Source organism: Bombina bombina, chromosome 8 (genome assembly GCF_027579735.1).
Source record: "Bombina bombina isolate aBomBom1 chromosome 8, aBomBom1.pri, whole genome shotgun sequence".
Lineage (NCBI taxonomy): Eukaryota > Metazoa > Chordata > Amphibia > Anura > Bombinatoridae > Bombina > Bombina bombina.
The window spans coordinates 264931714-264954688 of record NC_069506.1 but is presented as its reverse complement, the minus strand read 5'-3'; the positions used below and the strand labels follow the sequence as shown (position 1 = coordinate 264954688).

Here is a 22975-nt window from a genome sequence, read left to right as displayed (position 1 = left end):
CAGGCGGAAATGGTGGATGCTTTAGCAGTTTTTTACCAACCTGCTTATATCTTTCTGCCTCTAGTTCTTCTTCCAAAAGTGATCTCCAAGATCATTATGGAACATTTGTATGTGTTTCTGATAGCACCAGCATGGTCTCACAGGTTTTGGTTTGCGGATCTTGTTCGGATGTCCAGTTGCCAGCCTTAGCCACTTCCTCTAAGACCAGACCTGTCTCAAGGGCCGTTTTTCCATCAGGATCTCAAATCATTTAATTTGAAGGTATGGAAATTGAACGCTTAGTGCTTAGTCATAGAGGTTTCTCTGACTCAGTGATTAATACTATGCTACAGGCTCGTAAGTTTGTTTCAAGAAAGGTTTATTATCGAGTTTGGAAGACCTATATTTCATGGTGTTCTTCTCATAAATTTTCCTGGCATTCTTTTAGAATTCCTAGAATTTTACAGTTTCTTCAGGATGGTTTGGATAAAGGTTTGTCTGCAAGTACTTTGAAGGGACAAATCTCTGCTCTTTCTGTTTTATTTCATAGAAAGATTGCTAATCTTCCTGATATTCACTGTTTTGTTCAGGCTTTGGTTCGTATCAAGCCTGTTATTAAATCATTCTCTCCTCCCTGGAGTCTTAATTTGGTTTTGAAGATTTTGCAGGCTCCTCCTTTTGAGCTTATGCATGCTTTGGATGTTAAACTACTTTCTTGGAAACTGTTGATTCTTTTGGCTATCTCTTCAGCTAGAAGAGTGTCCAAATTGTCTGCTCTCTCTTGTGAGTCTCCTTTTCTGATTTTCCATCAGGATAAGGCTGTTTTGCGGTTGTGAATTCTAACAATATTAGTAGGGAAATTGTTGTTCCTTCCTTGTGTCCTATTCCCAAGAATGCTCTTGAAAGATCTTTGCATTCTTTGCATGTTGTAAGAGCTTTGAAATATTATGTTGAAGCTACTAAAGATTTCAGGAAGACTTCTAGTCTATTTGTTGTCTTCTCTGGTCTATGAAAGGACAGAAAGCTTCTGCCATTTCTTTGGCATCTTGGTTAAAGCTTTTGTTTCATAAAGCTTATTTGGAGGTGGGAGAGTCCCCACCTCAGAGGATCACAGCTCATTCTACTAGATCAGTCACCACTTCTTGGGCTTTTAAGAATGAAGCTTCAGTTGATCAGATTTGCAAAGCAGCAACTTGGTCTTCTTTACATACATTTTTCTACCATATTTTCTACCAAAGACTGCTTCAGAAGAAGCAAAGTTCTTCAGGCAGCTGTTTCAGTGTGATTCTTCTGCTAATGTTTTAAGTTTTTTTCTTTCAATTTATGAGAAAAACTTATTTTTTGTGGATTTAATGGCTGTTTTTATTGTATCCCTCCCTGTGGACTTCCACATCTTGGGTATTTCTATCCCATACGTCACTAGCTCATGGACTCTTGCCAATTACATGAAAGAAAACATAATTTATTTACGAACTTACCTGATAAATTCATTTCTTTCATATTGGCAAGAGTCCATGAGACACACCCTTTTTTCTGATGTTTATGATTTTTTGTATAAAAGTACAATTATATTTCCAGTTCCTCTTTTTTGTATGCTCTTTTACTCCTTATTTTATCACCTCATACTTGACTATTCGTTAAACTGAATTGTGGGTGTGGTGAGGGGGTGTATTTATAGGAATTTTGAGATTTGGGAAACTTTGCCCCTCCTGGTAGGATTGTATATCCCATACGTCACTAGCTCATGGACTCTTGCCAATATGAAAGAAATGAATTTATCAGGTAAGTTCTTACATAAATTATGTTTTTTTTGTGTAATTTAACACAATTCCGCCACCTTTCAGTCTGCAAAATAAAATAGGGAGAACTGCAGGGGAAAATGCTTATAGAACACGCTGAGACCTGGCAGAGATATTTCAGGTACACTCATGTAACACCCCTGTTCAGCCCACTAGAAGAGGCGGAGAAACATTGTACAATAAGGAAACTATACACTGAATTTTCATACTGGCAAATAGGGTGGGCAAATGTTTTGCAGCATTCGGAAAATGAAACAAATTTTAACACGTTTGTTTTGAATTTCGAGTGTTTGTACAGCGTTCTAACATTTGTTTAATGTAATGTTATTTCTAATGCTATGCTTAAAGTGAAGGTCCATTTTGATGAATTAGTGTCCAATTTTTAATAACCCTATTAAAAAGAAGGGCACTTTAATTCATCAAAATTGACATTTCACTGTTTTCTTCAAAAACTTACCTTTTAATCCTGGCAGCCGCTCCAGCACTTCCTCCGCCCGTCGCAAGCCGTCTTCGCGAGTCCAAAATGACGAATCTGGCTTCCTCCAATCACAGCGTTGCATCAGGCCAAGATTTCCCTGGGGGAAGCTGTTATTGGAGGAAGCCTGATTCATCATTTCTGACGTCTGCAGAGGCTCTGACGGCCGGGAGAATCGCAGGAGCGACATTCAGGAATAAAAGGTAAATTTTCGAAGAAAACAGTGAAATGTAAATTTTGATGAATTAAAGTACCCTTGTTTTTAATAGGTTTATTAAAAACTGGGTACTAATTCATCAAAATGGACCTTCACTTTAAATGTAATCTTAATATTATGGTACTGTATATACAAAATAGAAAAATTTGAATCAATATATTTGTATCTATATTACGTATCAATTTACTAAATTTCCTACTGCATTAAAGGGACAGTCAACACCAGAATGTTTGTTGTTTTAAAAGATAGATAATCTCTTAATTACCCATTCCCTAGTTTTGCATAACCAACACAGTTATAATAATACACATTTTACCTCTGTAATTACCTTGTATCTAAGGCTCTGCAAACTGCCCCCTTATTTCAGTTTTTTTGACAGACTTGCATTTTAGCCAATCAGTGCTTACTCCTCGGAAAATTCATGTGCATGAGCTCAATGTTATCTATATGAAACGCATGAACTAACACCCTCTAGTGGTGAAAAACTGTCAAAATGCATAAAGATTAGAGGCGGCCTTCAAGGTCTAAGAAATTAGCATATGAACCACCTAGGTTTAGCGTTCAACTAAGAATACCAAGATAACAAAGCAAAATTGGTGATAAAAGTAAATTGGAAAGTTGTTTAAAATTACATGCCCTATTTGAATCATGAAAGTTTTTTTGGACTTGACTGTCCCTTTAACTATAGAATTTCTGAATAGTATTTGTCAAATCCAATGTTACATTCAAAATTTCAAATGTGGATATTCGATCTAATTATGAACATTTAAAAACAAAAGTAACATTTGAAAACCAGAAATAACATTTGAATACTGAATTGTAATGGGTTTTTGTTCTTATCAATATTCGATTGTTTAAAACGATTCTCCAATGGACTATTCGTTCTACCAAGGGAATTGCCTTTTCACCACACCCATCCCTACTTACAAGTACAAAATCCACAGCTTTTTTTGTGATCTACAGTGTATTTTGTTTCTACTGTTTGCAATAAATAGGTTTTTATACATGATTTCAATTCAAATGTCTTTCATACAGGAGGTGAGAGTCCACAATCCATTACTCATGGGAATTACTTCTCTACCACTAGGAGGAGGCAATGATTCCCAAACCCCAAGTGCTCTATAAAACCCATCTCACACATAACTCAGTCTTATCTTTGCCTCCGCTGGAGGTGGTTGAAGAATGAATATGAAGAAAAAATGGGGTTTATTTAGCAGCGCTAAAAAAAAGCTAGGAAATGATGATACCAATCTAATTTATGTTTTATACAATCTATTTTATTTAAAAATTCTTATAACACATAAAAACAACAGCAAATGCTTTTCCTAATTAATAAAGGGACGTCTCCCTTATACAACACTTATAAAAACAGACTAGAACCATATAATCCTAGAATTTCAGGTATAAAGGAATTAATTCTATAGATAACATATGGCAAGCAACAAATTTCTAAGATAAATGGTGAATTAAATATTTAAAAGGCACAAATGTATCAATCCTAATAGCTTTACAGTTCTTCAGTAACAAATTCAGTTATAAAGTTACACAGTTACTTTCCTTGGACATATAATTGGCTCAGGTGTGCTGGATAGTTAAAAAGGCAAAAAACAGCCAATATTCTGATTTAGGTGCCAAAGCAATCGTGGTTAATGGAAATGGTTAATTTAACAGATGAATACCTTGATGTCTTTAAAGTTCAGTTTGCGTGTTTTAAAAAACGTAGTGCAAATTAGTGTAGAGGTACCTTAATCTGTCCTGGTTGCAACCGCTGATTATCTTCACTGTGAGGGATTCACAGACTGTTTGTTCCTGGTGCTTCTGATAAGTCACCTGACCTTCTCTTTGATTCAGAGGTCAGGGGTGATGATCCGTTCTGGTGATGTAGTTATCCTTTTTTTTGTTTTCCTTTCTTCTTATAGCCCAAATATTGTTTTCATCTGGGTTCCCTCAGACTTCTTAAGGTTTGAAGAAATCTTTGGTCAGTGTTTAGCAGTAACACCGTATTCCCTGAAGTTACCAAAGGTAGATTTTAACTTGCAGGGTCAGGAGAAAAGTTTAAAGTTGCAGGGTCACACAGCTTTGTGACAGTAGTAAATGAAGTTTAGTAGAGTGTAGCAGGTCCCATTCAACGCGTTTCACCCTTCTGGGCTTTATCAAGAATGATTCTTGATAAAGCCCAGAAGGGTGAAACGCGTTGAATGGGACCTGCTACACTCTACTAAACTTCATTTACTACTGTCACAAAGCTGTGTGACCCTGCAACTTTAAACTTTTCTCCTGACCCTGCAAGTTAAAATCTACCTTTGGTAACTTCAGGGAATACGGTGTTACTGCTAAACACTGACCAAAGATTTCTTCAAACCTTAAGAAGTCTGAGGGAACCCAGATGAAAACAATATTTGGGCTATAAGAAGAAAGGAAAACAAAAAAAAGGATAACTACATCACCAGAATGGATCATCACCCCTGACCTCTGAATCAAAGAGAAGGTCAGGTGACTTATCAGAAGCACCAGGAACAAACAGTCTGTGAATCCCTCACAGTGAAGATAATCAGCGGTTGCAACCAGGACAGATTAAGGTACCTCTACACTAATTTGCACTACGTTTTTTAAAACACGCAAACTGAACTTTAAAGACATCAAGGTATTCATCTGTTAAATTAACCATTTCCATTAACCACGATTGCTTTGGCACCTAAATCAGAATATTGGCTGTTTTTTGCCTTTTTAACTATCCAGCACACCTGAGCCAATTATATGTCCAAGGAAAGTAACTGTGTAACTTTATAACTGAATTTGTTACTGAAGAACTGTAAAGCTATTAGGATTGATATATTTGTGCCTTTTAAATATTTAATTCACCATTTATCTTAGAAATTTGTTGCTTGCCATATGTTATCTATAGAATTAATTCCTTTATACCTGAAATTCTAGGATTATATGGTTCTAGTCTGTTTTTATAAGTGTTGTATAAGGGAGACGTCCCTTTATTAATTAGGAAAAGCATTTGCTGTTGTTTTTATGTGTTATAAGAATTTTTAAATAAAATAGATTGTATAAAACATAAATTAGATTGGTATCATCATTTCCTAGCTTTTTTTTAGCGCTGCTAAATAAACCCCATTTCTCCAACATAGGTGTGTCCGGTCCACGGCGTCATCCTTACTTGTGGGATATTCTCTTCCCCAACAGGAAATGGCAAAGAGCCCAGCAAAGCTGGTCACATGATCCCTCCTAGGCTCCGCCTACCCCAGTCATTCTCTTTGCCGTTGTACAGGCAACATCTCCACGGAGATGGCTTAGAGTTTTTTAGTGTTTAACTGTAGTTTTTATTATTCAATCAAGAGTTTGTTATTTTAAAATAGTGCTGGTATGTACTATTTACTCAGAAACAGAAAAGAGATGAAGATTTCTGTTTGTATGAGGAAAATGATTTTAGCACCGTAACTAAAATCCATGGCTGTTCCACACAGGACTGTTGAGAGCAATTAACTTCAGTTGGGGGAACAGTGTGCAGTCTCTTACTGCTTGAGGTATGACACATTCTAACAAGACGATGTAATGCTGGAAGCTGTCATTTTCCCTATGGGATCCGGTAAGCCATGTTTATTAAGATAGTAAATAAGGGCTTCACAAGGGCTTATTAAGACTGTAGACTTTTTCTGGGCTAAATCGATTCATTATTAACACATATTTAGCCTTGAGGAATCATTTATTCTGGGTATTTTGATATGATTATATCGGCAGGCACTGTTTTTGACACCTTATTCTTTAGGGGCTTTCCCTAATCATAGTCAGAGCCTCATTTTCGCGCCGGTATGGCGCACTTGTTTTTGAGGACAGCATGGCATGCAGCTGCATGTGTGTGGAGCTCTGATACATAGAAAAGTCTTTCTGAAGGCATCATTTGGTATCGTATTCCCCTTTGGGCTTGGTTGGGTCTCAGCAAAGCAGATTCCAGGGACTGTAAAGGGGTTAAATATAAAAACGGCTCCGGTTCCGTTATTTTAAGGGTTAAAGCTTCCAAATTTGGTGTGCAATACTTTTAAGGCTTTAAGACACTGTGGTGAAATTTTGGTGAATTTTGAACAATTCCTTCATACTTTTTCGCAATTGCAGTAATAAAGTGTGTTTAGTTTAAAATTTAAAGTGACAGTAACGGTTTTATTTTAAAACGTTTTTTGTGCTTTGTTATCAAGTTTATGCCTGTTTAACATGTCTGAACTACCAGATAGATTGTGTTCTGACTGTGGGGAAACCAAGGTTCCTTCTCATTTAACTATATGTATTTTATGTCATAAAAAAATTTAGTAAAAATGATGCCCAAGATGATTCCTCAAGTGAGGGGAGTAAGCATGGTACTGCATCATCCCCTCCTTCGTCTACACCAGTCTTGCCCATACAGGAGGCCCCTAGTACATCTAGTGCGCCAATACTCCTTACTATGCAACATTTAACGGCTGTAATGGATAATTCTATCAAAAACATTTTAGCCAATATGCCCACTTATCAGCGAAAGCGCGACTGCTCTGTTTTAGAAAATTCTGTAGAGCATGAGAACGCTGATGATATGGTTTCTGAAGGGCCCCTACACCAGTCTGAGGGGGCCAGGGAGGTTTTGTCTGAGGGAGAAATTTCAGATTCAGGAAACATTTCTCAACAAGCTGAACCTGATGTGATTACTTTTAAATTTAAGTTGGAACATCTCCGCGCTCTGCTTAAGGAGGTGTTATCCAATTTGGATGATTGTGATTATCTGGTCATTCCAGAACCACTATGTAAAATGGAAAAGTTCTTAGAGGCCCCGGGGCCCCCCGAAGCTTTTCCTATATCCAAGCGGGTGGCGTACATTGTTAGTAAAGAATGGGACAGGCCCGGTATACCTTTAGTACCTCCCCCCATATTTATAAAATTGTTTTCCTATAGTCGACCCCAGAAAGGACTGATGGCAGACAGTCCCCAAGGTCGAGGGGGCGGTTTCTACTCTACACAAGCGCGCCACTATACCCATAGAAGATAGTTGTGCTTTCCAAGATCCTATGGATAAAAAATTAGAAGGTCTGCTAAAGATGTTTGTTCAGCAAGGTTCCCTTCTACAACCAATTGCATGCATTGTCCCTGTCACTGCAGCCGCGTGTTTCTAGTTTGATGAGCTAGGAAAGGCGATTATTAGTAATTCTTCTTCTTATGAGGAGATTATGGACAGAATTCGTGCTCTTAAATTGGCTAATTCTTTCACCCTAGACGCCACCTTGCAATTGGCTAGGTTAGCGGCGAAAAAATTCTGGGTTTGCTATTGTGGCGCAGAGCGCTTTGGTTAAAATCTTGGGCAGCGGATGCGTCTTCCAAGAACAAATTGCTTGACATTCCTTTCAAGGGGAAAACACTCTTTGGCCCTGACTTGAAAGAGATTATCTCTGATATCACTGGGGGCAAGGGCCACGCCCTTCCTCAGGATAGGTCTTTTCAAGACCAAAAATAAACCTAAGTTTCGTCCCTTTCGCAGAAACGGATCAGCCCCAAGGGCTACGTCCTCTAAGCAGGAAGGTAATACTTCTCAAGCCAATCCAGCCTGGAGACCTATGCAAGGCTGGAACAAAGGAAAGCAGGCCAGGAAACCTGCCACTGCTACCAAGACAGCATGAAATGCGGGCCCCCGATCCGGGACCGGATCTGGTGGGGGGCAGACTCTCTCTCTTCGCTCAGGCTGGGGCAAGAGATGTTCTGGATCCTTGGGCGCTAGAAATAGTCTCCCAAGGTTATTCTCTGGAGTTCAAGGGGCTTCCTCCAAGGGGGAGGTTCCACAGGTCTCAGTTGTCTTCAGACCACATAAGAAGACAGGCATTCTTACATTGGGTAGAAGACCTGCTAAAAATGGGAGTGATTCATCCTGTTCCATTAGGAGAACAAGGGATGGGGTTCTACTCCAATCTGTTCATAGTTCCCAAAAAAGAGGGAACGTTCAGACCAATCTTAGATCTCAAGATCTTGAACAAGTTTCTCAAGGTTCCATCGTTCAAGATGGAAACCATTCGAACACTTCTTCCTTCCATCCAGGAAGGTCAATTCATGACCAAGGTGGATTTCAAGGATGCGTATCTACATATTCCTATCCACAAGGAACATCATCGGTTCCTAAGGTTTGCATTCCTGGACAAGCATTTCCAGTTCGTGGCGTTTTCTTTCGGATTAGCCACTGCTCCTAGGATTTTCTCATAGGTACTAGGGTCCCTTCTGGCGGTGCTAAGACCAAGGGGCATTGCTGTAGTACCTTACTTGGACGACATTCTGATTCAAGCGTCGTCCCTTCCTCAAGTAAAGGCTCACACGGACATTGTCCTGGCCTTTCTCAGATCTCACGGATGGAAAGTGAACGTGGAAAAGAGTTCTCTATCTCCGTCAACGAGGGTTCCCTTCTTGGGAACTATAATAGACTCCTTAGAAATGAGGATTTTTCTGACAGAAGCCAGAAAAACAAAACTTCTAGACTCTTGTCGGATACTTCATTCCGTTCCTCTTCCTTCCATAGCGCGGTGCATGGAAGTGATAGGTTTGATGGTAGCGGCAATGGACATAGTTCCTTTTGTGCGCATTCATCTAAGACCATTACAACTGTTCATGCTCAGTCAGTGGAATGGGGACTATTCAGACTTGTCTCCGAAGATACAAGTAAATCAGAGGACCAGAGACTCATTCCGTTGGTGGCTGTCCCTGGACAACCTGTCACTAGGGATGACCTTCCGCAGACCAGAGTGGGTCATTGTCACGACCGACGCCAGTCTGATGGGCTGGGGCGCGGTCTGGGGATCCCTGAAAGCTCAGGGTCTTTGGTCTCGGGTAGAATCTCTTCTACCGATAAATATTCTGGAACTGAGAGCGATATTCAATGCTCTCAAAGCTTGGCCTCAGCTAGCGAGGGCCAAGTTCATACATCAACCATCAGGGGGGAACAAGGAGTTCCCTAGCGATGGAAGAAGTGACCAAAATCATTCTATGGGCGGAGTCTCACTCCTGCCACCTGTCTGCTATCCACATCCCAGGAGTGGAAAATTGGGAAGCGGATTTTCTGAGTCGTCAGACATTGCATCCGGGGGAGTGGGAACTCCATCCGGAAATCTTTGCCCAAGTCACTCAACCGTGGGGCATTCCAGACATGGATCTGATGGCCTCTCGTCAGAACTTCAGAGTTCCTTACTACGGGTACAGATCCAGGGATCCCAAGGCGGCTCTAGTGGATGCACTAGTAGCACCTTGGACCTTCAAACTAGCTTATGTGTTCCCGCCGTTTCCTCTCATCCCCAGGCTGGTAGCCAGGATCAATCAGGAGAGGGCGTCGGTGATTTTGATAGCTCCTGCGTGGCCACGCAGGACTTGGTATGCAGATCTGGTGAATATGTCATCGGCTCCACCATGGAAGCTACCTTTGAGACGAGACCTTCTTGTTCTAGGTCCGTTCGACCCACTCCAGCTGACTGCTTGGAGATTGAACGCTTGATCTTATCAAAGCGAGGGTTCTCAGATTCTGTTATTAATACTCTTGTTCAGGCCTGAAAGCCTGTAACCAGAAAAATTACCACATAATTTGGTATATCTGTTGGTGTGAATCTGCAGGATTCCCTTGGGACAAGGTTAAGATTCCTAAGAGTCTATCCTTCCTTCGAGAAGGATTGGAAAAAGGATTATCTGCAAGTTCCTTGATGGGACAGATTTCTGCCTTGTCTGTGTTACTTCACAAAAAGCTAGCAGCTGTGCCAGATGTTCTAGCCTTTGTTCAGGCTCTGGTTAGAATCAAGCCTGTTTACAAAATTTTGACTCCTCCTTGGAGTCTCAACCTAGTTCTTTCAGTTCTTCAGGGGGTTCCGTTTGAACCCTTACATTCCGTTGATATTAAGTTATTATCTTGGAAAGTTTTGTTTTTGGTTGCAATTTCTTCTGCTAGAAGAGTTTCAGAATTATCTGCTCTGCAGTGTTCTTCTCCTTATCTGGTGTTCCATGCAGATAAGGTGGTTTTGCGTACTAAACCTGGTTTTCTTCCAAAAGTTGTTTCTAACAAAAACATTAACCAGGAGATAGTTGTGCCTTCTTTGTGTCCTAATCCAGTTTCAAAGAAGGAACGTTTGTTGCACAACTTGGATGTAGTTCGTGCTCTCAAATTTTACTTAGCAGCTACTAAGGATTTCAGACAAACTTTGTCTTTGTTTGTTGTTTATTCTGATAAACGGAGAGGTCAAAAAGCAACTTCTACCTCTCTCTCCTTCTGGATTAAAAGCATTATCCGATTGGCTTATGAGACTGCCGGACGGCAGCCTCCTGAAAGAATCACAGCTCACTCCACTAGGGCTGTGGCTTCCACATGGGCCTTCAAGAACGAGGCTTCTGTTGATCAGATATGTAAGGCAGCGACTTGGTCTTCACTGCACACTTTTTCTAAATTTTACAAATTTGATACTTTTGCTTCTTCTGAGGCTATTTTTGGGAGAAAGGTTTTGCAAGCCGTGGTGCCTTCCATTTAGGTGACCTGATTTGCTCCCTCCCTTCATCCGTGTCCTAAAGCTTTGGTATTGGTTCCCACAAGTAAGGATGACGCCGTGGACCGGACACACCTATGTTGGAGAAAACAGAATTTATGTTTACCTGATAAATTACTTTCTCCAACGGTGTGTCCGGTCCATGGCCCGCCCTGGTTTTTTTAATCAGGTCTGATAATTTATTTTCTTTAACTACAGTCACCACGGTAACATATGGTTTCTCCTATGCAAATATTCCTCCTTAACGTCGGTCGAATGACTGGGGTAGGCGGAGCCTAGGAGGGATCATGTGACCAGCTTTGCTGGGCTCTTTGCCATTTCCTGTTGGGGAAGAGAATATCCCACAAGTAAGGATGACGCCGTGGACCGGACACACCGTTGGAGAAAGTAATTTATCAGGTAAACATAAATTCTGTTTTTTTCTTCTTATCCACCATTTAGTTCTCTTTGAGGGAAGAACTTTTTTAGCAGCAGGAATCCACCTTTAGGCGCTCCTATCACACTACACATGAAGAATGAATATGTGCATGTGATTCTTCAGAGAAAGACGTTTTCAGTCTAAGTTCAGGCCCGGTTCCCCTCAAAGTACAATGCTTGTCAGAGGGATGTGTTTGGGGTATGGTTTATGTAGCTTTGTTTTTACCTCATGGGAAATCTTTCATAAACCCTGTGTAATCGGCCACAGGGACGTGTCTTTTGCCTCCCTTTATGGATCTACAGATATACTCCTATTCCATAACCTCTGCGGATATATTTCAGTACTGGTTTGGATGTCTGCTACGTTATTGCTAGTGGGTGAGTGTCTATTGGTAAGTATATTTTATTTTTAAAACAATAGTAACTTATAGACACTCATTTAGCTATGTTATGGACACTTTTTGTTTTTAAAAGTTTATCTATATATATTTTTATATGCATAGAGCTGGGACAGATCTTTCACTATTGCATTTGTGCGCAGGTTTTTTTTTTTGTTTTGTTTTTTGGCACGCTTAGTTTTTCACACGTTGGCATTGCGCACTTCAGGTTTACGCTCATCAGGTTACCTCATGTCTCTTAGAAGCTGCGCCGGGTTTGTTTTTCAGGTTAGCGCATGTCCCTTTAGTTTTCCTACGTGTTGATGTACGAACGTCGGGTTAGTGCATGTTTGCTGGATTATGCACACGTCAGGTTTTTGGCATGCACATTCCCATTTAAACAGTTGATTTGTTAATACATGCAGACAAATCGAATGCTGTTTCTTTGGGTAATAATACACCTACTCTTTGTTCATTACAAGTTAATGCTGAAGTGGTGCCTCCTGCCATTTAGTCTTTCATCAAGGCTGCAGTTTCTAAGGTGTTGGCTGCTCTCCAGACTTCAAATAAGCGTAAAAGGTCAGTTGTTAATCTTCCTGAGGTTTTCCCTGTGCCTGATGCTGTCTCTGACATGATTACTAGGGAATGGTCTAAACCAGGTGTGTCTTTTAATCCTTCTGCAAGGTTTAAAAAGTTATATCCTTTACCTGCTGCTAATCTAGAGTTATGGGAAACCGTTCCCAAGGTGGATGGGACCATTTCCACTCTGGCTAAACATACTACTATTACTTTGAAAGACAGTACTTGCTTTAAGGACCCTTTCGACAGAAAGTTAGAATCTTTTCATAGAAGGTCCTTTCGACAAGCTGATTATATTCTCAGGCCAGCTATTTCTATTGCTGATGTGGCTGCTGCTTCTAACTACTGGTTATCCAGTCTTTCAGAGCTGTTTTCTAATGACCTTGTTAGTGCAAATTTATTGAGTGCACGTCAATTCTTTTATTTGTGATGCTGTGTTTGATATTATGAAATGTCTTTAGCAATTCTTGCTAGGAGGGCCTTGTGGCTTAAATCCTGGAATGTTAATATGGTATCTAAATCTAGATTATTGTGTCTTTCTTTTCATGGAAATAAGTTATTTGGGTCTGATTTAGATTTTATTATTTCTACTGTTACTGGAGGTAAAGGAGCTTTTCTTTCTCAAGACAGAAAGTTTAAAGGAAAATTCAAAACTTCTAATAATTTTCATTCCTTTTGTCAAAATAAAGAACAGAAAACTGACTCCAGTTCAAAAGCAAGGTTCCTCTTGATCAGTCTAGAGACCTAATGCTATCTGGAACAAGTCTAAACAGGGTAAGAAATCTGTCCCCTCTTCTAAAACTACCCATATCATTGTTGATGTCTAAGCTTTTGTATATTGTTCTTTTTTATTATTATAATTATTGTATGGAATAAAAAAATTTGTAATTTTTAATTTTACATTCTATCAGCTAATTTTAGCCTATTTTAGCGTTCCCCACCCTACCCTCAGCCTTCTATTGGCGCTCACCTCTACCTTGCATATACCCTCTTCTAAAACCGCATGAAGGTGCTGCCCCCGACACAGTAGTTCTGGTAAGGGGGCAGATTAAACCTCTTTCAGGAGGCTTGGTTTCAGTCTGTCCCACATCCCTGGGTTCAGAATATTGTTTCTCAGAAATATCAAATTGGATTCAGAACAAGGCCTCCTAGGGGAATGTTTTTTCCTGTCCAATGTTTTAAGGAATCCTGTAAAAGTTTTTTTTTCCAATCTGTCTCAGATCTGGAAGATATGGGAGTGATTGTTCCAGTTCCTTTGCAGGAACAGGGGATGGGATTTTATTTTATTTAAATCTCTTCATTGTTCCAAACCAGTTTTGGATCTAAAAACTCTGAACAGGTTTGTTTGGATTCCATCTTTCAGAATGGAAAATATTAGTACTAGTCTGCCTTTTGTTCAGAAAGGTAAATTTGTGTCCACAATAAATTTAAAGGATGATTACCTTCATATTCCAATTCACAGAGAACATTAGTGGTTTCTGGGGTTTGCTTTTCTGGACAAGCACTTTCAGTTTGTTCCTCTTTCATTTGGTCTGGCTACAGCCCCAAGAATATTTACTAAGGTTGTGGGTGGCCTTTTATCTTGTCTGTATTCAGAACTCAGAGTATTGCAGTATTTCCTTACCTGGACAATATCTTGGTTCAAGCTCTGTCTTTTCATTTAGCAGAATTTCACACCAATCAAATATTGTTGTTTCTTCAAAAACATGGTTGGAGGATCAATTTTCCAAAAAGTTATTTGGTTCCTCAGACAAAGGTTACTTTCCTGGATTTCCAAATAGACTCAGTGTTCATGAGTCTTTCGCTAAAAGAGCAGAGACGGTTGAGATTGGTGTCAGCTTGTCTGAACCTTAAGTCTCTTTCTTACCCTTCTGTGGCTCTGTTTATGGACGTACTAGGTCTCATGATTGCAGCTTCAATTTGCTCGATTTCCCAAGACCTCTTCAGCTTTGTATGCTGCGTCAATGGTGCAAGGATTTTACTCAGCTGTCTCAAAAGATATTTTTAGATCATAGTACAAGTCAGTCCCTAACTTGGTGGTTGGATCATCAGTTTATTATTCAGCAGGCTTCTTTTGCTCGTCCTACCTGGTTTGTGATCACTACAGATGCAAGTCTTTCAGATTGGGAGCGGTTTGGGGGTCTCTGACAGCCCAGGGAGTTTGGGATCCTTGGGTGGCGAGGTTGCCAATCAATTTTCTAGAACTCTGTGCAATTTTCACAGCCCTTTAAGGTTTGCCTCTGTTGAAAAGAGAGTCTTATCTCCATTTCCAGACAGATAATGTTACAGCAGTAGCTTATGTCAACCATCAGGGGGGGGAATTCAACCATCAGGGGGGAACTCATAGCTCCCTGGCTATGATGGAGGTGTCTCGAATTCTCTGTTGGGCTGAAGCAAATTCTTGTCTAGTTTCTGTGATTCACATCCCAGGAGTGAACAATTGGGAGGCAGACATTCTCAGCCATCAGTCTCTACATCCAGGGGATTGGTCTCTTCATCAGGATGTGTTTAATCAAATTGTGGATCTTTGAGGTCTCCCAGAAATAGATCTGATGCCCTCTCATTTGAACAACAAACTTCCCAAGTACTTTGCAAGGTACAGGGATCCTCTGGCAGAGGTCGTGGATGCTCTAGTAGTTACTTGGTAATTTAAGCCTGCTTATCTGTTCCCTCCTCTAGTTCTTCTTCCCAGAGTTCTTTCCAAGATAAGTCTAGAGAAGTCTTTTGTTATCCTAATTGCCCCAGTATGGTCTCACAGATTTGGTATGCAGATCTGTTTCAGATGTCCAGTTACCCTCCTTGGCCTCTTCCTCTGTGGTCAGACCTTCTGTCCCAATGTCCTTTTTTTCCATCCAGATCTCAAGTCTCTAAACTTGATGGAATGGAAATTGAACGCTTTGTTCTGAGACATAGGGTTTTCTCAGATTCTGTGATTGAAACTCTGATTCAGTCTCATAAACCTGTTTCTAGGAATATTTTTCACATGGTTTTTCATTGGCATTCTTTAAGAATTCCTAGGATTCTTCAGTTTTTGCAGGATGGCCTAGATAAGGGTTTATCTACCTGTTCCCTGAAAGGGCAGATTTCAGCTCTTTCAGTTTTGTTTCATAGAAAGATTGCTAATCTTCCTGATGTTCATTGTTTTGTTCAGGCTCTGCCTATTTCTCCTCCTTGGTATATTAACCTAGTGTTAAGGGTTTTGCAGGCTCCTCCTTTTGAGGATGCATAAATTGGACATTAAACTTCTTTCTTGGAAAGTGTTATTTCTTGTGGCTATTTTCTCTGCTAGAAGGGTTTCTGAATTGTCTATTTTTTGTGAGCCTCCTTATTTTATTTTTCAGCAAGATAAGGTTGTTTTACGGACATCATTTAATTTTTTGCCTAAGGTTGTTTCTTCAGACAATTTTAGTACAGCGATTGTTGTTCCGTCTTTGTGTCCTAATCCTAAAAATGCTTCTAAAAGAACTTTGCATTCTCTGGATGTTCGGGCATTGAAATATTATGTTGTTGCTACTATGGATTTTAGACAAACTTCTAGTTTCTTTGTTCTTTTATCTGGACCTAGGAAAGGTCAGAAGGCCTCTGCTATTTATTTAGCCTCTTGGTTAAAGCTTTTGATTCACAAGGCTTGTTTGGAGGTAGGTCAGCCTTCGCCGCATCTGATTACGGCTCATTCTACTTGGTCAGTTGCCACTTCTTGGGCTTTTAAGAATGAGGCTTCAGTTGCATACTTTTATTAAATTCTACCATTTTTATGTTTTTAAAACCCTTTATGTTCTTACTCGTGAACTCCACAGCTTGGGTATTAGTTCCCATAATTAATAGATGGTGGACTCTCACCACCTGTATGAAAGAAAACATAGTTTATGCTTACCTGATAAATTCATTTTATTTTATGGTGGTGAGAGTCCACAAGACCCCACCCTTTGTATTGTGGGGTTAGATTTTTTCTGCACATCTTTTTTCCCCTGCTCCTTTATATGGTTCTTTTTCCTTTTTCTTACCTCACTTGCTTGTCTGTTAGGTATGTGTGAGGGTTTTTTAAAGAGCTCTTGGGGTTTGGGAATCTGTGCCTCCTCCTAGTGGTAGAGAAAAGATATCCCCATGAGTAATGGATCGTGGACTCTCACCACCATGAAAGAAATTAATTTATCAGGTAAGCATACATTGTTTTTAATTTTTCCATAAAGTAGAATTTGTGCAGAAAAAAAATCATTACAATTTTAGTTCAATTACAGTTTTTTTACTGCATCATTTTATTTAAATAGATCAGTTATTTGTTCTTAATTAAACGGACATGAAACCCAATTTATTTTCTGTCACGATTCATATAAAGCATAACTTTCTTGTTTACTTCTATTATCAAATTGTCTTCTTTCTCTTTGTATCTTTTGTTGTAAATAGCTCAGGAGCGTGCACATGTCTAAATAGCAGCAGTGTTGCAAGAATGTTACCACTTGCAAGAGCTATTTCCTGCCATAAAGTGGTACAGGCACCTACCTAAGTATCTCTTCATTAAAGAATACCATGGAAACGAAGAAAATTTGATAATAGAAGTAAATTTGAATTTTTAAAAAAAAAATCACAAACAAAACTTTTTGGGTTTCATATCTCTTTAAATGTAAGGAACATCCCTGTGCGAGAGAGGCTTTTCAGGATAAAAACTGTCATTAGCGAATCCAACGAATACTTCATAGTACGGGAAAGATTTTTACAGAATCTCGCAAGACCTGAGACCTTTAGATAATCAGATGCATATTGTGATTGAGTTTAGTCCTATTTATGTATGCATGATAGTTACATATATGCTAATGAGATTTATATCCTGATGGTTCAGGGAATACGTTGCCAAATTCATTGTGGTGGCACTTGGTACAAGTTTAAAAATGAAATCAAAATAATTAATAGGGACAATGACATCTCTTACAGTTTTAAATAATGTATTTTGTTTTAAAATAAAATCATATAAAGATCTATTAGATCCAACCTTGTCAACTTTTTAAGGTTGAAACTGCAACACGTTTTTATTCCACACTGAAGAGCTAGACATGTTTTTATTTTATTTTTTGCAATCCGAACAGATCTGAGTGAAATGTTCACACTCCTCAAAGTAACACCTTATATAGCCGACACCCCAACATTAAGTGACACATTTTATAGATATTGAGCTTAAATTATAGTGGTTTAAATGTGTGTTTTTAAATCTATATTCAAAATGCTGTTATTATAGTTTGTAGGAGGCATGGCATAACAGCACAATACATACAGTATGTGTTTGTGTGTATGTATATATATATATATATATATATATATATATATATATTAGGCTACAATGTGTGATTTTTTTTAAATTTTGGGATGGTGGTGTGCCACAGGATGTTTTAATGTAAAAAAGTGTGCCACGGCAAAAAAAAGGTTAAAAATCACTGGCCTAAGCCACCTATTTGATTTACAGCATTTGCAGGTTACAGAATTTACTTTTGGCCCCCTAGGGCCATTATTTCCACCAAGGCAAGAGTTTTACATACGCTGCTATACAAAAATATGAAATCTAAAGAGAATAAAGCTCATTGCTATAATATATTATGTTCAATACAAAATAATTATAGTTGTGAAGTAAAACACTGGCATTGTTTCAGTAATATATTGCATTTTATTTTTCTAACCTTGTCAGGTGGAAATGTAGTGAATGCCAATACAGGACCTACAGAGGTTTCAATAGAATATTGTGGTTAATTCTACAAGGGACGCATGAGATCTACTGGATCTCGCAGTCGCAGCTTACTTTTAAAAATGAGCTTTATTAAATCTAGTTTTCCCCTTTTCGCTCACCATTAAAATATTGTGTAATTTTGTTCTCCTCTGCACTTTCGTGCTCTCTAACTGCCTTTTGCAAACTCTTTTATAACATCTGTCTCTTTCTGTCTCTCTCTCTCTGCGTTTTTTCTGTTTATTCCTTGCTTGTTTCTTCATTTGTTTTCTCTCATTATTTTTTATTTAATTATTATGAGTCACTTTTCTTTTCTCATGGTCTTGCTTTTTTTCTTGTTTCCTTAATATATATCTGTCTGTCTCGTCTTTTCCTTTTCTTCTGTTTTTTCCCTGTCTCTTTTTTATGTCACTCTCTCTCTCCTCTTGTGCTTTACCCCCCCCCCCCCATCCTCTCTCTGCGGCCCTACCACAAATTGAAATGATGTGGAGCGTGTCTCTCTGCCACTTCACTGGAGATGGCTTTACAGACACAGCGAGAGATAGCTCCGCAGCCTGCGGCATCATATTGGGCTGGAGAAAGCATAATCTCCTTACATGTGCAGCGCAGTGTGTCTCTGATGTACAGAACAATGTGTTTCTAATGTACAGAGTAATGTGTGTCAGTGCAGACCAGTGTGTGGTATGTAGAGCAGTTTCTATGTGTGCCTGATACGGAAAGCAACATGTGTATCACACATTGTGTGTATAATGTGCTTGGCTTGATTGTGTGCCCAATACACAAGGCAGTAGGTACACCCTATGTGCAAGGTACTGTGTGTGCCCAATACACAGGGCACCCAATACACAGACAAGTATGTGATATGTACAGAATTGTGTGTTTTTTATGCACAGCATAGTTGTGATGTGTTATGTACAGAAAGTGTGCATGACTGAGGTACATAATACAAAGGGCACTGTGTGTGCCCAACTCACAGGGACACACGCATATGTGCTTGATACACAGAGCAGTGCGTTTGTCTGTACAGATCATGTCTGTCTTTTGTAGGTGTGTGTGTGTGCGTGTGTATGTCTGATGTACAAAAAAGTCTACATGCGTCCTACACACAGGGATGTGTGCTTTATACACAGGGCAGTGTGTGTGCTTTATACACAGGGCAGTGTGTGTGCTTTATACACAGGGCAGTGTGTGTGCTTGATACTGTGTGTGCTTGATACACAAGGCAGTTCATGTCTGTCTTTGTACATGTGTGTGTGTGTGTGTGTGTCTGATGTACATGCCTAAGGTATACAGATCAGGATTTCTCTAGTATATATACAAAGCAGTTAATGTCTTATGTACAGAGCAGTGTGTTCCTGATTTGTACACAAGTATGGGTGCTCCCTGTTTACCTATATAATTATTCACTTCTATTCTCTCAGTCCCTGCGATGATCACCTCACATCCCAACACAACAATTGCTATCAAGGGTCAGACCAAAGGCCTTAATTGCACAGCTCGAGGGGAGCGCCCGATCATAATACGCTGGGAAAAGGGGGATACAGTGATCGACCCTGACCGAAATTTACGTTACCTGATCGCTACCAAGGATAGCGGCGATGAAGTTATCTCCACCCTGACGGTGAGACTGTGCAATTAGGGGTGATATAATAAGAAAGAGTTTGTTTTGCAATTATGGATTTTATACCATGGGACACACTTACAATACTTAAAATAAGGGTCCTGGTATGAGTGGTGCCATTTTAATGAAGGATGTAATAGTGCGGGCATAATACTAAAAGGGACTCTGTACTCCAAAATTTTCTATCATACTTAAGAAAAAATTGAATATAAATGATGCTGACATTTTTATTGACTGAATAAATATTAAGGAAAAGCTGTTTAAATTCAAACTAACATATCAGTTTAATTTGAGCTGGATATGCCTAATAATGTTATGAATAGGCATATGTGTAACTGTTAGCTAATGATAATCAGTCGAAAGTAACTGTCAGCTCTTTTTCATTAGTAGGAAGTTCCTGTTAGCCAACCATCATTTGTAGGAAGTATCTGTTAGCCAATCATCATTGGTAGGAAGTTTCTATCATCAAATGAGCATTATCAGGAAGCACCTGCCAGTCAATGATCTTTAGTAAGAAGTGCCTATTACCCAAAGAGCTTTAGTAGAAAGTACCCAGCTAATACAGCTTTTATTTCATATTTCCATCTAAAGGGGAGGAGAGTCCACGGCTTCATTCATTACTTTTGGCAAATAAGAACCTGGCCACCAGGAGGAGGGAAAGACACCCCAGCCAAAGGCTTAAATACCTCCCCCACTCCCCTCATCCCTCAGTCATTCTTTGCCTTTCGTCACAGGAGGATGGCAGAGAAGTGCCGAAAATTCGGAGTAGTATCTTATGGAGGGTAGTACTCTTCGGAATGGGACTGGAGTTTTAAGTAGTCCTGTCATCCTCTCAGTGAGAGCCTGGATGAAAGTTAGAGTCCGGAGATGCAGGGAGAGTCTTTCTGCGAAACCATCCAGACTCATATTAACAGCTCCACAAGCAATCAGTGTTGACGAGTTTCGCTGCCTGCTTTCTGCACTCAAGTCCATGTCAGGAGTGATGCTTCTACCTGTCACACTTGAAGGGCCGTGTTATTGTTCCACTGCATTGATTCTGGTAAGATTGTTTCATTTTTTATACATAATGATAGCACAGAAGACAGGGTCTTAGTGTGGCGCCTTTTATCTTATGGAATCAAGAGTTAATAGTCCTAGTGAGGGGATTATTGAACAGGTCATAGGAGGTGGTGAGTGTCCCGGCCATTGGAGTATAAAGGTGCCTGTTTTTTAAGCTAGTCTAGTCCATAATAAAAGCGCAAGCTATGGAGGACTTTGACGCGTTAGAGGGTACTCCCTCTTTAACAAAGTCTCATTCCTGTGTTTATTGTGAGGAGGTTCTTGTAGATCAGCCTGTTCAACTATGTTCCACATGCCTTGATAAAGTTGCGACATCTAAAACTAAAGGGATGTCTAGTACTACTGAGCTGTCCACCTCTGAGGGCTCCCCGTCCTGGGAGGTGCGTTTCTTGCTTTCATCTCAGAGTGCACTTGCAGCGCCCCAGGGTCCAACCATTACTCCTACAGGAGAGATTCGTTGGCCGTCAGATTTTGTGGATCAACTGCAAATGGCGGTATCGAAAGTGATCCATGCCTTACCACGTTCTGCTAAGCGCAAGCGTAGGGCGTATTATGGCGGCCCGGCCCAGGGGTTGTCTACGCCTATGGAAATATCAGAGCTGTTATACGATGACGAGGCCTACTTCGACTCTTCGGAGGAGGCTCCTTCTGGGTCTGAGTCCATGTCATCTCATCCTCCGGCTGCAGAGGAGCCTGACTTTAGGTTTAGGATGGAAAATTTGCGCTTTTTGCTGAAGCAAGTGCTTGCTACTCTGGAGGTTCCCGAACAGAAGCTTCTGGAGCAACCTTCGATTCCTCAGCTTGATAAGGTATACGAGGACAGGGTGGTGCCTCAGACCTTCCCGGTTCCTGTTAAGATGACTTATATTATTAAGAATGAATGAGAGCAATTAGATTCTTCCTTTTCCCCTTCTTCTTCCTTTAAGAAATTGTTCCCCGTTCTGGACTCTCAGCTCGAGCTGTGGGGGACTTTCCCTAAGGTGGATGGTGCCATCTCTACGCTCGCGAAGTGGACGACTATTCCTCTCGAGGATAGTTCGTTGTTTAAAGAGCCCATGGATAAAAAGTTGGAAAACATGTTAAGGAAAATGTTTCAACATACGGGGTTTGTCTTTCAACCGGCAGCGGCTGTAGACGCGGTTGCCGGTGCCTCGACATATTGGTGTGAATCCCTGTGTGATATGGTCGTGAGGAAGACCTCCATCGACGAGATACAGGATAAGATTAAGGCGTTGAATGTCGCCAATTCTTTCATTTGTGACGCCAATATGCAATTTATTTGCCTGAACGCAAAGGTTTCAGCATTCTCCGTTTTAGCTCGCAGGGCTCTGTGGCTAAAGTCTTGGTCTGCGGACATGACCTCTAAGACGAAGCTGTTGTCCCTGCCTTTTCAAGGAAAGATTCTGTTCGGTCCAGGATTGGATTTGATCATATCCACGGTTACTGGAGGCAAGGGAGTTTTCCTACCGCAGGATAAGAAAGCCTAAAGGATCTACTTTTCATCCCTTTCGCACAGACAAAGCCCAGCGCCAGCAGCCCGCCACAAAAGCGGATCAGTCCAAGGGAATTTGGAAGCCAGCTCAAACTTGGAACAAGTCCAAGCCGAACAAGAAGCCAGTTGACGCTAAATCGGCTTGAAGGGGCGGCCCCCGACCGGTTTCCAGACCAAGGCGGGGGCAGATTGTCTCTCTTCTCCGAAGCCTGGTTGCAGGACTTCAGGACCCTTGGGTTCTGGAGGTTGTTGCCCAGGGTTACAGGATAGGGTTCAGGTCCCATCTACCTGGGGGCAGATTCCTTGTGTCAAACCTGTCTTCAAGACCGGAAAAGAGAGAGGCCTTTCTAGATTGTGTGAGGGATCTCTCCTCTCTAGGTGTTATCGTACCAGTACCCCGAGCAGAAAGGGGTCTAGGGTACTGTTCAAATCTCTTTGTGGTTCCAAAGGAGGAGGGCAAGTTCCTGATATTTGCGTTTCTGGACCAACACTTCTAGTTTGTGGCCCTTCCCCTCGGCCTGGCGACGGCCCCAAGAGTCTTCACGAAGGTTCTGGGACACTTCTTGCAGTGGCCAGATGCAGGGGCATTGCTGTGGTGCCCTATTTGGACGACATCCTAGTCCAGGCGCCATTGTTCAGCCTTGCAGAGGATCATTCAAGGGCTCTTCTTTTATTGCTCTAATCTCACGGTTGGAAGATCAACTCAGGAAAGAGTTCCCTGG

At 40.5% G+C, this 22975-nt stretch overlaps 1 protein-coding gene across 1 annotated transcript in view; it reads left to right on the top strand.

The window, feature by feature from the left end:
* Window positions 1-22975, top strand: part of DSCAML1 (DS cell adhesion molecule like 1) — a 391456-nt gene that overhangs the window by 296996 nt on the left and 71485 nt on the right. Inside the window, exon 12 of the mRNA XM_053691135.1 lies at window positions 19503-19702. Within this exon, the coding sequence (XP_053547110.1) occupies window positions 19503-19702 (200 nt within the window). The remainder of the gene's footprint in view (window positions 1-19502; window positions 19703-22975) is intronic.